General features: G+C 39.4%; 1 protein-coding gene across 2 annotated transcripts; it reads right to left on the bottom strand.

Annotated features, from left to right (window-relative positions):
* Positions 1–295: 295 nt before the first annotated feature.
* On the bottom strand, positions 296–8,952 carry tmem52b (transmembrane protein 52B). 2 transcript variants are annotated; one of them, XM_003216796.4, is made up of 5 exons: positions 8,195–8,952; positions 7,825–7,868; positions 4,186–4,224; positions 1,769–1,941; positions 296–813 (listed from the first exon to the last, which is right to left on the bottom strand). In XM_003216796.4, exons 1-5 carry the CDS (start codon positions 8,246–8,248, stop codon positions 584–586), a joined length of 540 nt encoding a protein of 179 aa, XP_003216844.2. In that variant the 5' UTR covers positions 8,249–8,952; the 3' UTR covers positions 296–583. The 2 variants fall into 2 exon arrangements, with proteins under 2 accessions (XP_003216844.2, XP_062827449.1); XM_062971379.1 differs by having other exon boundaries at positions 4,186–4,216; positions 8,195–8,250.
* Between the last annotated feature and the right edge of the window lie 9,384 nt (positions 8,953–18,336).

Genomic DNA, 18,336 nt, shown 5'->3' on the forward strand with positions numbered 1-18,336 from the left:
CAACTTAGCACGGATTTATACTATTACTTACTTTAGTCCTCTTTGCAGAATTCAAAAAGTGTATTTATTATTAGACTGACTGACCGTAACCAGCTAGCTGCTGCAGCCCTCACTGAGGCTTTCTGATGCTGAGCACTGCATTCTGGGAAATGTAGTTTAGGACAGGGCCTTTTGCATTCTTTGCCATAGGGGGCCTCACCTTCCCAAACTACATTTCTCAGAATACTGTGTTCTCCGTTTGCTAGTCCTGCCCCCAGTGCCTTTTGCTATGGCGATCAGGACAAAGAAAAAAGGATTGGATTTTAAAACACTTTATTTTCTCTTGGCTTTACCAAAGTCGCTTAACGCTTATACTGAAAATTAAACTGACCTTGGGAGGCATCTGAATGTTAGAGAATCTTAACAAAAATGATTGGTGAGTTTTTCATTTCTTAAATTCCCACCACCACCACCACCTTTCATGCATGTTTCTAATATCGATTTGTATGTACGAATCTAATGACTTTGATCTGAAAAACAAATTTAAAATGAACATTTGCACACCCCTACTGGCTATACTCATGCAGTTTCATGGACATACTGTTTATACTTCTTTTCTTTCCACATTAGTTGTCTGCTTCTCCTCTGGCACTGGCTGAAGATCAGGGGGTCTTTCTCTGCTTCTGGACACAGTGAATCTATTCATGTGGATGGCCTCTTCATAAACTGGTGGTGTCTCTGTCCCAGCAGGTTGAGATCTTGCTTGCCCAGCACTTTGGGCATGAGCTACTGCTAGTATTCTCAGAGCAGCAGGGCTAAGCACTGAATGGAGGGCTGAAAATGAAGAGAAAAGAACAGAAGCATTAAAGACAGCATTTTGACCCACAAAGAGCAATAAGAATTGAAGAAGGGCTTTTTCAGTATTTGGATTGTTTTAAACTGCACAGTCAATCCATCACTCGGGCAGCACAATTATACTAGATTGCTCAACAGGATTTGTAAAAAAAAAAAACCCAAAAAAACACCAATAGGTATTTTAAGTAAATTGCAAACAAACATATTAAAAGATCTAAACTAGCTAACAAAATTCAACCCAAGGTGTCAAATAATAACTTCATAGTGTTTGACAAACAAAACTACTTTCAGATACCCGTTAAATGTTCTTAAGCTTGTGCGAGAAGATAGCTTCTATAGGTGTATCATCTACACTATAAAATTATTGCCATTTTAAACCACTTTAAATGCCATGGCTCCTGGGAGCTGCAGTTTGCCAAGGTCCTTAGCTTTCTATGCCAAGGAGTGCTGGTGCATCACCAAACTACAACTCCCATAATTCCACAGCATTGAGCAAATGGTGTCAAATTGTATTAATTCTATGGTGTAGATGCAAGCTATGTCACTGTGTGAATGAATCACTCTTTGGTCTTATTCCAGACTTATGCAAAGGACCTGCTGCATAGCCATATAATGTGACTAGTTACTAGCAGCCACAGGGAGGCTACACCAGACTTCCTTCTGTCAGAAACATTTTATTGTGGAAGGCAGAATAGCAAATGCCTCTCAACCACGTCAAAATGAATGGTGTCCAAAGATTATTTTGGCCAGATTATTTTAGCTGAATAGGGTTGGACTGGGTGGCCCCTGGGATCTCTTCCAGCTCTATGATTGTATGAAAGGAAGTTCTTGTTGTGAAGTTTCCAAGTTGACCATCCACCAGTATCTCTCCCTTCCAGGGTTGCTTCTACCCTCCGGTTTGAGACTCTGGGTTGAACACAGTTTTGCCACTCACAAGTGATGGTGCTTTGAAGGGTGCTGCTGTCTCGATCAAATGCAATGACTGTGACCTCATAGGGTGGGTGACTTGTTTCTTCTCTTGCATGGTAGCACTTAAGACAGCAACACCGCACACAGAGGCAGACGATGCCACAGAAGAGGAAGAGTCCACAAATTGCGATGACAAGCCTGGAAAGTGAGAAGATTGGAGCAGAGTTGACACTATGAAGGCACACTAAAAAGTGTGAGTATAAAACCAGAGATATGCAAATATGTTCTACAGATATACATATAATTTCACGTCATCTCTTCCCTTTTTGAGGAAATTCTCATGTATAGTAGAGTTCCAGTTGTTCGAGATAAAGGAGCAGGCCCAATCTCGGATAACTGAACTGCCCGGATAACAGGGAAGCCTGGTTTAGAGAAGCCCCGGTGCATGCTTGCTACCTAGCAACATGCACCGGGGCCTCCCCAAACGGACACTGGGAGAAGGGAAGAGGCACTCTTTCCTCCGCCCAGCGCCCCATTTAGGGAGGCCCTGATGTCCGGCCTGGTAAAGAAGCGAGGGAGGGAGGGCCTTTGACACCCTCCTTCACTCGCCTGCCCTCCATCCCTCACCTCCTTCGCCATGCCGGGTCCAGCATCACTGGGGCAAAGGAGCCTGGCAAAGGAGCAAGCAATCTAGCGAGCAAGGGCCTTTGCCGCCCTCCTTCACTCGCCCATCCTCCGTCCCTCACTCACTCACCCGGCTGGGTTCCGGCAACACCAGGACATGGGATGAGTGAGTGAGAGAGAGAGCGGGGGGAGGGGGGAGAGGACATTTGCCTTGGATAATACGGACGCTTGGATTAGCGGGGCTCGGATTACAGGGGCTCTACTGTACTTGAATGTCTAAATTGGTTTCAGGACTGAGTAGTTCCTTGTGTTCATTTGCATCTTCTGTCTTCCTCCCCACCCATATCACTGATCTATATGGATAAGACACTACTACTACTACTACTACTACTACTACTACTACTAGTAATAATAATAAACTTTATTTATATACCACTCCATCTCCCTGAGAGGACTCTGGGCAGTTTCCAACATGAACATAAAAAGCATTAAGTTGTTAAAAAATACCATAGAACAAAGTTAAACATAGTAAACATAATAAACAACATCATAAGACAGAATGAAAACAATTATATTTAAAAAGACATAAAATTACAAATCTAAATCAATGTACTCCATCAAGGATTCAAATACAGTAGAGTCTCATTTATCCAACGTAAACGCGTCGGCAGGACGTTGGATAAGAGAATATGTTGGATAATAAGGAGAGATTAAGGAAAAGCCTATTAAACATTAAATTAGGTTATGATTTTACAAATTAAACACCAAAACATCATGTTAGACAACAAATTTGACAGAAAAAGTAGTTCAATACACAGTAATGCTATGTAGTAATTACTGCATTTACGAATTTAGCACCAAAATATCAGGATGTATTGAAAACATTGACTACAAAAATGCGTTGGATAATCCAGAATGTTGGATAAGCGAGTGTTGGATAAGTGAGACTCTACTGTACCTGTAAACAAGACTTCAAGGTAGACATGATCAATTATAATGGATAGCTAAAACTTGTACATCAGAGTATCATAGGGCCAGGGAGTGGATAAAGTGCAAAGCAGGATCTTAGTTGACAACCATGTGTGTGTGTGTGTGTGTGTGTGTGTGTGTCTAGGAACTTATCTTGCTCAAAAACCTGCAAAGAAGCACCCATGATATCAGTATGCATAATGTTGTAAGATAATTATTTCTGTGTAATGTTTTGCTGATAATGTCCCCCCCCCCAATAATCCATGAATACCATGTCTTAAGAGTTCATCTGAAATTCCACAAACTCAGATTAAATGGCAGAATTAAGGGAACATGACTACTTACCCTGTTTCCCTAAAAATAAGACATCCCCAGAAAATAAGACCTAGTAGTGGTTTTGCTGAATTGCTAAATATAAGGCCTCCCCCAAAAGTAAGACCTAGCAAAGTTTGTGTTTGGAAGCAAAAACAGAACACCAAAGCATGCAGGATCGGTAAATGTATATACCATAAAGTGTTGTACATGGAAATATTGGTAGTAACAAGAAATTCTTGATAGGATTCACAGTTTGTCTGGTTATGCTGGTTTGTGATGACAATTAGTGTACAGTATATAATACATGTTCTTTTTTTGTTCAACAATAAATGTGAATTCTTCTTCATGGAAAAATAAGACATCCCCTGAAAATAAGACCTAGAGCATCTTTGGGAGCAAAAATTAATATAAGACACTGTCTTATTTTCGGGGAAACACAGTAGTGTCCATTTACTGTGTGCCCACCCCATCCCTTCCAACACAAGCCTCACAAATAGAAGCTATCCATTCAGATGTTCACCCTCTCCAACTTACCAGATGTACCAGAGCTGCACCCATTCTGTGTCTGCACAGCTTTGAGTGTGAAAAAAAGTTGAGAAAATGTTATTGTCAAATAAATGACTCATAGTCAAATATGAGATTGTGTGATTTTTCTTCATTTTACTCTAGACTTGACAAGTCACCAAATCATTCAATTAGCTTCACTGGAAAGTTTTTTTTTGCATTTGGATGGATGTTATCCATTTTATTTCATGACTTCTCATATTTTGTTTCAGCAAAATGAAAAGCAATGAACTGGTTACCAAAGTGATTCATATACAATTTACTTGTCCAAACACATCTCCTCCTATGAACCAGTAAGATCACTAAGATCATATGGAAAGGCCCTGCTCTCGGTCCCACTTGCCTCACAGGCGCGGCTGGTGGGAATGAGGGACAGGGCCTTCTCGGTGGAGGCTCACCGGCTGTGGAATTCCCTCCCTGGAGATGTCCGACAGGCTCCTACCCTTCTGGGTTTCAGAAGGGCCATGAAAACATGGTTATGTGCCCAAGCTTTTGATGTAAAAAAGTAAAGGTAAAGGTTTTCCCCTGACGTTAAATCCAGTCGTGACCGACTCTGGGGGTTGGTGCTCATCTCAATTTCTAAGCCGAAGTACCGGCATTGTCCGCAGACACCTCCAAGGTCATGTGGCCGGCATGACTGTATGGAGTGCCGTTACCTTCCCGCCGGAGCGTTACCTATTGATCTACTCACATTTACATGTTTTCAAACTACTAGGTTGGCAGGAGTTGGGGCTAACAGAGGGCGCTCATTCCGCTCCCGGGATTTGAACCTGGCACCTTTTGGTCCGCAAGTTCAGCAGCTCAGCGCTTTAATGCACTGTGCCACCAAGGCCCCCCAGCTTTTGATGAGTAAACGATAAAGTTGACATGGCCTGATTTAAGGATGAACCAAGAGGATCTTGGACAAATGGAATTAATTATATATATGTTTTTAAGGTTTTTATAATGTATTTTAACAATGTTATCAACAGATCTATATGTATTGTTTTGCTTTTATGATTTTTTTTGGCATTAAATTTTACCAATTTTTGTAAGCCGCCTTGAGTCCCTTCGGGTGAGAAGGGTGGGGTATAAATGTTTTAAATAAATAAATAAATATAGAGGTAGCATCAAACATATGGCAATATATGGCAACGTAGCTGTGGTGGCTGTAATGATTTCAGGATCCCAGTACTCAGTTTCCAGGTAAATTGAAGCTCCATTAAAATGAATAATAGAGTTTTTGATGGCATTCAGATATTAAGCAGAAGGCAGCAGTAAAACTCAAGGCAAAAGGAAAATTAGTTCACATCCTTTAACTGGTCTAAGTAATCCCCTCGGACCCCTCAAATAAACAAAACATCACCTCAATGCAGGCCCGTAGCTAGGATTTTGATTCAGAGGGGGCTGGGATTTTGATTTGGGGGGGGGGGGGGGTTGAATCTGAGTGAGGGAGGATCTACCCTAGCAAACCTTTTGTATCGTTATCCCAATACCCCCATGCATATAGGATATATTGAGCATGGTGATCAGATCATGATACGAATAAACATAACAGTTTAAATAATAAATGTAAGGACTTCTTGAGGACCACCCTGAGAATTTCGGGGGGAGGGGGCTGAAGCCCCTCAAGCCACCCCCACCACACCACACCACCACCCCCCCCCCCCCGCTACATGCCTGCCTCAATGTATCAATTACAGTAGAGTCTCACTTACCCAACATAAACGGGCCGGCAGAACGTTGGACAAGCGAATATGTTGGATAATAAGGAGGGATTAAGGAAAAGTCTATTAAGCATCAAATTAGGTTATGATTTTACAAATTAAGCAACCAAACATCATGTTGTACAACAAATTTGACAAAAAAATGTAGTTCAATACGAAATAATGCTATGTAGTAATTACTGTATTTACGAATTTAGCACCAAAATATCATGATATCATGAAAACATCGACTACAAAAATGTGTTGGATAATCCAGAATGTTGCATAAGTGAGACTCTACTGTATATGGGCAGGAGTATGACTAAGTGTATCCCTTCCAAACATGATCAGTTATTTAATTCCTGATCGCTAAGTATTCCTTGTGGTAGAAGTTTCTGATATTTTCCCAGGCAAAGAGGGAGAAAAATCTCCAATCCTAAGCAACAAAGGAAGAATCCCTCAGCCATTCTAAGCCAGAAAAATCTTTCTTCAGCTTCAGCTGACCTTGCTAAGCCTGATAGAGGAACTGCAGTTACAGAAAGTAACTTGTCATTAATTTTTGCAACAGACGTACTTGATTAGCTAACGAACACCAAGTCACTGTGTTATGCATCTCTTACATGTGAAACACCTGTTTTTAATTCGATGTTTTAATACCGTGTTGTGTTTTTTCGGCTGCTGTGTATATATTATTATTGGTTTTTATTATTGTTCTTTGATGTTTCATATTTTATTTTATCATTGTTTTGTATCTGATTTTGCTGTGAGCCGCCCCGAGTCCCCTTTGGGGGAGATGGAGGCGGGATATAAATAAACTTATTATTATTATTATTATTATTATTATGGAGAGTTAGCAATTGTTCCACACAAGTCCTTCTAGACATCCAAACCCTTACACGGCTGTTCATGGTTTAGTCTTCTATGCATGCCATAAAGATGCTGCAGTCACCAAGTGATACATCTGACATACATGAAGTAGCTCAAAGGAAATGAAAACAAGTTGTGATGGAAATTTTGAAATTGGGAAAAATTCTTGAATTCGTACGTTTCAAACAACATTAATTCTACCAGGTAGATGAATTGTTGGTTTTATGACAAACCCAGGAAAAATGATATTGCTCAGATATGGGGATGGGAGTAGAATGAAGACCTTAACAAAATTCAGAAGCCCCACATCCTTCCGAACATAGAACAACCCTAGTAAAACATATAGGCAGTAATTAAAAAGATGGTTGTGTTTCTTTTTCCTACTGGTTCTCATGGATTTCACATTGGAAGGGTGATGCAGTGTTATGGGCTGATGTTCCCCTGAAAACATTCCAGAAAATAGGGCTGGCAAGAGGAATCTATGTACAGTAGAGTCTCACTTATCCAACATAAATGGGCCAGCAGAATGTTGGATAAGCGAATATGTTGGATAATAAGGAGGTATTAAGGAAAAGCCTATTAAACACCAAATTAGGTTATGATTTTAAAAATTAAGCACCAAAACATCATGTTATACAACAAATTTGGCAGAAAAAGTAGTTCAATACATAGTAATGCTATGTAGTAATTACTGTATTTATGAATTTAGCACCAAAATATCATGATGTATTGAAAACATTGACTACAAAAATGCATTGGATAATCCAGAACGTTGGATAAGCGAGTGTTGGATAAGTGAGACTCTACTGTACTTAGACTTTGGGGAAGATCTCACATTCAACTACTGATTGAAAAATGGTTTTTGAAATTTTCAGTCCATTCTACATGCCCATAATTCCTGAGCCAACTGACAAAAGGGCATTCCCTCCTTTCTCAAATTCCTCAAATGTCCAAAAACAGAGGTAAAATTTCATTCATATATATTTACAATCTTCTATTGTATTTATAACATTTTATGTGTGTATATATATACACACACATATATATATATACTCACTTGTCAGCATTTGTGCAGCTCTTCTGCATTTGCACACAAGGAACCTTTAAAGAAAAAAGAGTCAAGGTGTGGAGAGGTTTTACTGATTTTATTTTCCAACTTTATTCTAACACCACTTTCTCCACTGTCAAATCTTTGCCATTCCCCTTCTTAATGGATATACAATATAACATTGTTTTCATACCATCATCACAAAGTAGTCAGATTCATAAACTGTTTTTTCTCTCCTTCCTCTGCATAAGGGGGATATTTTTTGTATAGTCTATATTATACACCCGAATTCATCTTACTGAATTCATCTTACAATCCTCATTTCTTTCTGGCGTTCCACTATGTTAGTCTACACAAGTGAGGATCCAGTGTGGCTTACCTGAGATATGAATGTCAATGCAGAAATAGTCACAACTCTTGTATACTTTCCCATTAGCAGATATGTTGCTGTTTTCTAAAGCTCAAACCTCCTTCCTACTGCATGTCTCCAAGCATGGTTTTCAAGTAAGAATAAATGAAAGAGGCGTTGTCTCAGGATGCCCTGAAGGACAGTTTTCCTTCACTCTTGTTTTATTGCCATTGCATAAACTTTCCCTGTATCTCACGTTGGCTGTTTTTCAATCCATGTATTCCCATGTATTCTCCTGCACCTTTTGATAAGCTCTTCCAAGAACAGGTGATGGCATTTCCAGAATAACATCAGAAGTATTTCTCACTGTTTCAATAAACACATAGCCTTGCCTTGCTCTGAAGAGGCTTCTACATGGTAATTTCTATCCAACTGCATCTACTTTCAACTATTTGCTCTTGCCTAGCTCACCACCCTTCTCTCTTTAAAGCAGGTTGATTTTATGCTTTCAGATTAAGGTATTTTCCCTCAAGGTGTTAAACTAAGCAGTCTCCACTTACAACCTGTTTTTTTTTTCCTCTTGTACAATCATCCTGAATTGCTATTACATTCCTCCCCTATCCTATATGTGTATATAGATGTTGAGTATGTAGATATTCCCATATATTATCCAAGTTCTGTAAAGGAAAAAAAAAACATTTCCCAATAACCAGTAAGTCAACTTTTAGCCACATAAGAAACAAAATCGGTTTTGGGGCTTAACATTCCTTCGATTCATGTTTCTAAAAGGCCAGCCACTTTTGAATCTAAAAGGGCATGTTATCCTTTGCTACAACCATGTGTCTTGACAATTAAGCTGGTAAATCATTACTTTGCTATAGCTTTTAGAGGCAGAAAGCAGAACAAATGGATTCTTGAAAATAGCACACAAACGTAACCAGAGCTCAAGCTTAAAAAAAAATAAGTTCAAAATACGGCAGCCAGATTGGTTACAGAAACATCTGCTCCTCTCAGATGTTAACATGCCACTGAAAACTGCATGCTGGTGAAGCCAAAGCACTTTCTGGATTCCAAAAGAGTCTCTGGTGTGGGGTATTTTGGCATTTAACATTTTGATAGCCAAACTAAACAACATATTGTTACACATGCTTCATTTTTATGCATTATGATAGGTTCCACTGCATTTATGCAGATTTTATTCCCTTTGGAATAAAACCTTTGTTGTGTGTCTTCAAGTTTGTTCCGACTTAGGACGCTCCCAGACAGGAATAAAATTTGCTTTGGCAACGGATTGAGTCCCCACTGCACCCCAAAAACCGGGAGGTGCTTGTGTGTGTGTGGCCACATGCCATTCTGATAACAATTGGGATGGCATGCAGACCCCCCAAAGAAAACCTACGTGGCTGCCATTACATTACTCTTCATGCCAGGAGTGCATAAGGAAATGGGGGGCAGGCAGTCAAGGAGGAAAATCCCTTCTCTCCCCCTTCCTCCTGGCACATCATTTCCTCCTGGTGCAAAGAGGAACATAATTGTGTCCAGGTAAGTTTTCTCTTATTTTTAGGGGTAAATGGAAGGCTGTGGGGGAGGGTTTCAGTGCCATCCTATTTATTTATTTATTTTATTTATTACAATATTTATATCCCGCCCTTCTCACCCAACAGGGGACTCAGGGCGGCTTACAATAAAACACATATATAAAAATTGTACAGTGGACCTTTGGACTCCAGGAGCCCAAAAGGTATGGGATGGGAATGGGGACTCAGCCCTTGGTAGTCCCAGGACTACCCGGAAGTGAGTCCCCACAGGCCCAATACCCGATTAGACCCAGGCCTTTCAGGAAGGCCCAGATCTGATGGAGTATTTAATTAATTCAGAATAAGTTATTCCAAATTAATTCATTTTTACCAGAGGCGTTGTTTGGACGTCCCCGGTAAAAACCCAGACAGGTACTGCATTTTGGGCCTGTTTGAATGGGCCCTTACAGTTATCCTAAAGCAGTGATGGCCAACCTATGACACGCGTGTCAGCACTGACACGCCTAGCCATTTGTGCTGACACGCTGCTGCATGCAGATTGATTGGATGACTATGTCTTTTGTGGCCAAATTTAGTGTGATTTGGTCCAGTGGTTTTGTTGTTTACTCCATGGGAATTATGCACATTACACACACACACACACACACATATATTCATTCTATTATTATTCTATTATTATTGTAGTATATTATCATATTATTACTATTATATTATTATTATTATATTATTAATTATTCATGACTACATTGAAACTAGAATAGAGAGAAATCAGTATAGAAACTGCAAGAGGTACCATAGATTGTTGTACATGGAAATAATGGTAGTAAATAGTTTTTGATTTATTGAATACAGTTATATATTACAATTATATATTTTTGTTATTTAAACTATACATATTGCGAAATTATGGTTTTTTTTCTCGAAGTGACACACGACCCAAGTCATGCTAGGATTTTTGGTGAATTTTGACACACCAAGCGCAAAAGGTTGCCCATCATTGTCCTAAAGCAAATGTATTACAGAGTCTTCTTGGCCAGATTTCTTCAGAGGTTATCTGCAACCATTGCCTTCCTCTGAGAATATGTGACGCCAGATTCATCTAGTGTGTTTCCATGACTGAGCAAAGGAAATCCTGGAATGAAGCTGTTTCTCTGTATGTGTTGGCACTTACGCATTCATTTACTTCATGTTGCCTATTTGTTATCTAAAACAGGGACTCTAAAAATTATTGAGGTCTAAGAATGAACTAGAATTACCCCCAATTGCTTACGACAGTCAAGAGAATAACCACCCAGCTGAATCACATTGACAACTCTATTGCGCCAAATTGCTATGTGTGTGTGTAAAAGAAATCCCTTGAAAGATTCTTGCAAAGAAAGAGCTCTGCAAAAAGGGAGCTGATCTTTTTGCAGAGGCAAGCCACGCCTCAAAACAATGTATCCTTAGCTGGCAGATGGCTTGGTTTGTCAGTTGGGATTTGAGCTTGCTGGGAGAGCACAGGAAAAAGAAGGCTCTCTAATAGCTACGGTCAAGTAGCTGATTTAATATGCTATGCTGTATATATTGATGCTGATTGATTAGTTATTGATCTACTACATGGACATTGTATGATTGCAGAACTGTTTTGTATTTCAACTCTACAAGCAAGAGTAAAGTTTCCTTTGTTCATTTCAATTCCTCTGCCTAGTCTGAGTCTTTTGCACATGGTGTTATCTGGATGCTACTGATTCCGCTATACTCTCACCTGGTAACAAACTCCTCATTCTTTTCCCAACAATTAATGAATTTCTAAAAGGATGCAGCTGAATCGCCTGGCAAATTATGCGGTGAGAGCACCCTGATACCATGATACCATACACAACATAATGGAATTCTTCCTTGAAGATTAAACCCATCAGTTTGGAATGGTCATCTATTGTCCCATAACAGGACCATTCAACAGGCATTGTTTATCCAAAGTAGTCCCATCCAGGGCCAGGGCATGATGTTTTGGTGCTTAATTTGTAAAATTTTAATGTAATTTGATGTTTAATAGGCTTTTCCTTAATCCCTCCTTATTAGCCAACATTTTCGCTTATCCAATGCTTTTATTTTTCAGTGATTGGTTTGGGGGGGGGGGCGCCAAAATTCTGTTCGCCTACACTTGAAAAATACCTAGGGCTGGCTCTGGTCCCATCCCAGGCAGAAGGGTCCCCGCAAACAGAAAGTGGTGGCACGGATTGAGGAGATAGACCCAATAATTCCTTCAATAAGAAACCTTTTAAGTTTCTCACTGCACTATTCACTAATCACAAACTATAAACGTTGCAACCACTGTCACTCCCTGCAGAACCTAGCCAGCAATTCAGACCACTCACAAAGGTCACTTCAGATTTAGCTTTATTTCCCAGGTTTCAACAGTCAAAGAAAAACTCGCTACTGGCATTCCCGCTTAAAACCCCATGCGTTTCCAGCTATTCTAAATACCCACCCCATTCCCTCCCACCAGTCTTCTTATCACAATTTTCCCACGAGAAAAAATTAGTCCATCCAGGTGACAGCAAGTCTTTCCACCAGCACCTCCTGCTGGTCTCAAGATGTCATGGAGGAGATTTATGGTGAACTTCTTAAACAGCAGAAATTGGTTCCTGACAACCACAGCTGTCCTTATACACTAATAGGATTGTAGATCATAATTTACAATCGCAGCAAATGTCTATTCTTTCAAATGTCTGTCAAATGTTTATAACATGTCCATACTTTTAACTGTGGATTACGTTGTATTTGGGAAGCTTTCTCCTGGCATCCTTTTTTGACTAGTGGAGCAATAGCAATTTCTGATCGTGCCTCCAATCACTGTGTGTCTCTTTGGAAATGATAGGAGCCAGTACACCAGGAAGCAAATACTGAGATTTTAGGCATCATGTTGATTGATGGTAACCTCACGAAATTCATAGGGTTTTCTTGGATAAAGCATACTCAAAGGTAGATTTGCCAGTGCCTTCCTTTGAAATATTGTGTATAGTACCTGTTAGTCATTGGGATATTCCATCCAAGCACTAACCAGGTGATCTAAAAGCAATGATGATTCTAAAACAAAACTATTGCAGGGTTTTCTTTTACAGGCTTCTTCAGAGGTAACTCCCAAGATCAGACAGCATCTGATAGCTTTGAAGTCATTAGGATGTTACTGGAGGCTAAACAGAATGTTGTCAAATGTGCATTTATTTTCAAATCTTCAGGTAAAACATAGATGGTGACATGTTGTAAACACTCCTGCAGCCAACCAAAGTTCACCACTCCCAGCTTCCCACATTAGATCTATAGGCAGATGCAGAATCCTAAAATCCACCCTGTTTCCCCTAAAATAAGACATCCCCAGAAAATAAGACATAGTAGAGGTTTTGCTGAATTGCTAAATATAAGGCCTCCCCTGAAAGTAAGACCTAGCAAAGTTTAGGTTTGGAAGCATGCCCGCCGAACAGAACACCAGAGCATGCAGAATTGGTAAATGTACGTACCATAGAATGTTGTACATGGAAATAATGGTAGTAACAAGAAATTCTTGATAGGGTTCATAGTTTGTCTGGTTATGCTGGTTTGTGATGACAACTACTGTACAGAATATAAAAAATGTTCATTTTTTTTGTTCAACAATAAATATGAATTCTTCTTCATGGAAAACTAAGACATCCCCTGAAAATAAGACCTAGCGCATCTTTGGGAGCAAAAATTAATATAAGACACTGTTTTATTTTTGGGGAAACATGGTATTTACAGTTATCAACTCAGCTTTGTGTTTCTCTTTTTCTGCTGCAAATATAGTACGCATGCTCCCACCACTGTGGAAGGAAGAAATCTGGATGAGTCGTCTGGATGAATAATCTCATTTCACCATCAGCTAGCCTATTTGGGTCATTTTGTTTCCATGGAGACTCATTACCTGAATATTGATGATACTGGGAAAGGCAACAATCTTTTTTCAAGCCATCAAGGGTCCTAATCTGGGGGTGGAGGTGTGTCAACCAGCTGGGCTGTTCCATCTCGCTGGCTTTTGCTGGTGAAAGGGAAAGAACACAAGGCAACTCGTTGCGCCCCACGCACCCTCCCTCCTTCTCTCATCACACATGGAGGGTGGGAAAGGGTGTGTTGGTACCCTTTCCAACCCCACATCACATGGTAGAAAGGGTGGAAATGCGTATTGTCCCGCTGTTCTTTCTGCCATCACACGAGCTTTTGGGGCCAAAGTGTGGGTAGCTGAGTTGGAGCTACCTGCACGACGCTTTCCTCCCCATAGTGAAGGGTGAAGTGTACGGGGCCTGCTGTGCATTGTATGATTGCACACGACAGACCCCATCAAAGCCGTGTGTGAAGGCGGCAAAATGGGGCATGGCTGTTGTATGTATTCTGGGATGTATGGCCATGTTCCAGAAGTATTCTCTCCTGACGTTTCACCCACATCTATGGCAGGCATCCTCAGAGGTTGTGAGGCATGGAGCATTTTTTTCCCCAAGTGAAGAAGTCCTAGAATTTGGAGCAATAGGTTCAAATGACAGAAAATGAGATTCCACCTGAATGTTTAGAAGAACTTCCTGAACATAAATGCTGCTCCCAACAGTGGAACTCTCTGCTTTGGACTTTGGTAGAGGCTTTTAAACAGAGGCTGGATCTGTTGTGGGTACTTTGATTGTGCTTTTCCTGCATGGCAGATGTTAGACTGGATGGCATGTGTGATCTCTTCCAACTCTATGATTCTAGCTGCTCCAAGGTCATCAGCTGGTGCTGGAGTCACATTTCTTCCCAAGCCATAGGGGAAAGCCTGAGAGCGGTCATAGCTCCACTTTTGTCCTGAACAACAACCTTTCTGCTCATTAAGCCTAGTCATGTCCAGGGTTGGTGCTCATCTCCATTTCTAAGCTGAAGAGCCAATGTTGTCCGTAAACACCTCCAAGGTCATGTGGACGGTAGAGTAATACCTGCCGGAGTAGTACCTATTGATCTTCTCATATTTGCATGTTTTCAAACTGCTAGTTTGGCAGAAGCTAGGACTAACAGCGGGAGCTCACCCCGCTCCCTGGATTTGAATTGCCAACCTTTTGGTCAGCAAATTCAGCAGCTCAGTGGTTTAACCTGCTGCGCGACCGGGGGCTCCATACATCACATCACAGTGCTAAATTTCTTGAAACATTGCCATACCTGCCATCCAAAACAGACATGGCCATGGTTTGAAAACATAGCTGTGAATGCAGTTGTCAAGAGGTGAAAAGGTAAGAATCTGTCGATATTGAGCTGTTACACAATTTGATTTCAGCTTATGATACCAATGGGAGGAATTTGATGATTTAAGCCAAGTCCTGATCATTATCCAGCTTGTAAATCCAGTCCTTCAACTTGTTCTTCTGTCTCTCAGAAAGATAAAAATGGCAATTGAAAGAATTTTAGAGTTAGTAATTCTTAGATTAAGTTAGACCAGCCATCTTTCTTCCATTGTTCACCTAAACAAAGCTTAGGGAGGTGGCCTTCTGATATGTCCATGTTCCTTTTGTAGGAAAAGGTTGCCATATCAACTTTAACTTTTACAGATACCATATCTGTCTCTGTTTTTAAGACTATTATTTATTTATTTATTTATTTATTTGTTTTATTTCTACCTCGCCTTTCTCTACCCCAAGTGGATTCAAGGCGGCTTACATAAAGGCACTTATTCAATGCCTTAGAAACATATACTACAGACATTAAAATTAAATTAGATTAAAATCAGACATATTAAATATTTAAAACATTTAAAACTACAAATGTGCTACCAACAAGTATCTCAAAAATGTGTTCTGACAGATATCCAGGTTATTCACTTTACTGTCTTATTTCTCATATCGCCATACCATATTACATTTGAGCAATCACTTTCCTTTACAATACTTTTCATGCTGGAATTTATAGGATTTCTCTTTCATAACAGAAAAAATTTAGTCTAGCACAGGCAGACTGCTGTTATTTTAATGTTTTGCAGTTTTTGATCAAAATGCATCCCAAATACTTGAAAGAGGAGACCTGTTCTATCTCATTTACATCTCAATTTCTAATTAAATGTAGTTGAACATTTGCTAAAAGCGATCACCTAAGAGTGAATACAATTTATTCTTAAGTTTTGTTTGAAAAAAGTTGGAAAATTTATTTAGGCTTCTCTTCAGCCCAGTTATATCTAGATATGATATCATTGGCATATATTAGGATTGATGTCCATAGACAGGTCCTAAATTCTTGTTAGTTAGTACAGTATGTGAAGATGTTCCAACAAGGGATTTAGTGTGCTTCTTTTTAAAATAGAGTTCTCATTACCCCAAAAGCACGCATCCAGTTTAGTGGAAGTATCATTTTGAACAATATTACCAAGACCTTGATTGGCTACTATATTAATTAAGATACATTTTCCTTGATAGCTCACATTTCCCTTGGGATACTCTGTAGTTTCAACAGCTTCTGTTGTACATTCAGTAGCTTCCAGAGATTTATTCAGTCTTATCACATTGGAAATTACTTGATTACTGATAATAGCATTGCATAAAGGTGTTCCCATATCAGTTGCTTTGCGTTGAGAACCCTATTCCCACTTTTTGACATCTGCGTGGCTCCTTTATTGCAAGTCAGACAGATGTTATGGCTATGATTGCCTTTACATGGGGTAGCAAAGGGACAAGATACTTTTCATATCGTGCTTGTAAGAGAATGAATTTGTTCCTGCAGTAATGTATTGATAGCAGATGGGCAGCTTAGCCTATAGCTGCAATTTATGATGGTATGCCTGATAAACTGTATCAGGAGTACAATAAACCAGGTTTTGCCTGGAGGAAATTTCTGCCCTTTCTTTGTGCTTATCAGATAAGAATACCAGGGATGAATACCCGTAAAAAAATCCCAAAGGTGAACTTTGTACTCCTCTTGTGACAAGATTCCCAGAGGTTTGAGGTAATTTGATAAAAATAACTTATTTTGGGTTAACCTCAGTTTTGAATTCCTATACATAGATTTCATATTTTCAATTAATTTATTTTTTTCTTCTGACAAATAATAAGACAACGGGTCCTGAATTAGAGAATCTTGCATACAGTTTGAAACTGATATTCATGTCTGATTTGGCTACTTCAGTACAATATTGCATTGGAAGCGGGTAATGCTCGCTGACTGGCTGGCGGGTCCACCCAGCTGATTGTAACATCAAAAGGAGTGATGTCCATAGACAGGTCCTAATCATGGTGAAGCCGGCTCCATCTGGGGTAGGAGCGGGAATTTTACAGAACTGTACTATATAAAAATGTCTGCTTTTCAATGTTATGGCATCTCGGCTTACTTTAGCAGATTACTGCGAGCGGGCATTACTTCAGCTGACTTGAATAAAATACCTCAGTGGCATCTTCTTCAATTTATTTGGGAACATTTTAGGTAATATATTCATTTTCATACTAGCAATTATTCCTAAAGTGAAAGTTTTAAGTTTTTCCAATTTTCTACATCTTTTTTAATTTCTTTCCATTTTGATATATAATTTTGTTGTTTTTTTTATGTCAGGAGCAACCTGACTTGCTTCTGGAGTGAGAGAATTGGCCGTCTGCAAGGACATTGCCCAGGGGATGCCTGGATGTTTTGGTGTTTTTACCATCCTTGTGGGAGACTTCTCTCATGTCCCCGCATGGAGCTGGAGCTGATAAAGGGAGCTCATCCATGCTCTCCCCGGGTGGGATTCGAACCTGGCAGCCTTCAGGTCAGCAACCCAACCTTCAAGTTACAAGGCTTTACCCCTCTACGCCACTGTAGTTGTTTTGTAGTAATTGTAGATTTCTGGAGGTTAGTGAAATTCCTAGGTATTTTATTTTTGGTGTAATTTGGATGTCCCATTTTTCTTTTGTTATTTCTTGTTCTTTCTTTGATATATTTTTCGTTATTGCTTTTGTTTTTTCCATATTTATTTTAAATCCCCCTACTTCACCGAATTCCTTTATTGTTTCTACCAATTTCCCAATTTTCTTGTTTGGTTCTTCAATTATCCATATTATGTCATCAGCGAATACTTGTACTTTGTATTCCTGGCCTTGTATTATTGCTCCTCTGAGATCCTTTTCTTCCCTTATCTTATTTAATAATATTTCTAGTGTCAAAATGAATACTAATGGTGATAAGGAGCATCCCTGTCTTGTTCCTTTTCCTATTTGTTTTTTCCATTTCTTGTTCATTTACTAATATTTTAACTTCTTGAGTTTTGTATATTTCTCTTATAATATTTTGAAAATAATAGCCCATATCCATCTCTTTAATTATAAAATTTTAGAAAATACCAATTTACGTTATCAAACACTTTTTTTGCGTCAAGGGCAAGAAAAACGTCTTACTTTTGGTTTCTAGATTTGTAGTATTCTATCAAATATACTATCATTCTTCCATTCTCCCATTGATGCCTGTTGGGGAGGAACCCTGCCTGCTCCTTTGTCCATTTATTTACATTTTTTTAAAAGTCTTTCTGCAATTATACTACTGAATATTTTATAGTCCAAATTTAATAATGACATTGATCTATAGTTTTTGACCTTTTTCTGGATCTGAATTTTCTTTATGAATTACATATATATTAGCTTGTTTCCATGACATTGGCATTTCCTGATT

Source organism: Anolis carolinensis, chromosome 2 (assembly GCF_035594765.1).
Source record: "Anolis carolinensis isolate JA03-04 chromosome 2, rAnoCar3.1.pri, whole genome shotgun sequence".
Lineage (NCBI taxonomy): Eukaryota > Metazoa > Chordata > Lepidosauria > Squamata > Dactyloidae > Anolis > Anolis carolinensis.

Coding starts and splice junctions, on each gene's coding strand:
- tmem52b (XM_003216796.4), bottom strand. CDS start 8,248: ATGGGAAAGTATACAAGAGTTGTGACTATTTCTGCATTGACATTCATA. Junction 4,225..7,824: donor AGCTGCACAAATGCTGACAA/GTGAGTATATAT, acceptor TCACACTCAAAG/CTGTGCAGACACAGAATGGG. Junction 814..1,768: donor CCTTCAAAGCACCATCACTT/GTGAGTGGCAAA, acceptor CTTCATTTTCAG/CCCTCCATTCAGTGCTTAGC.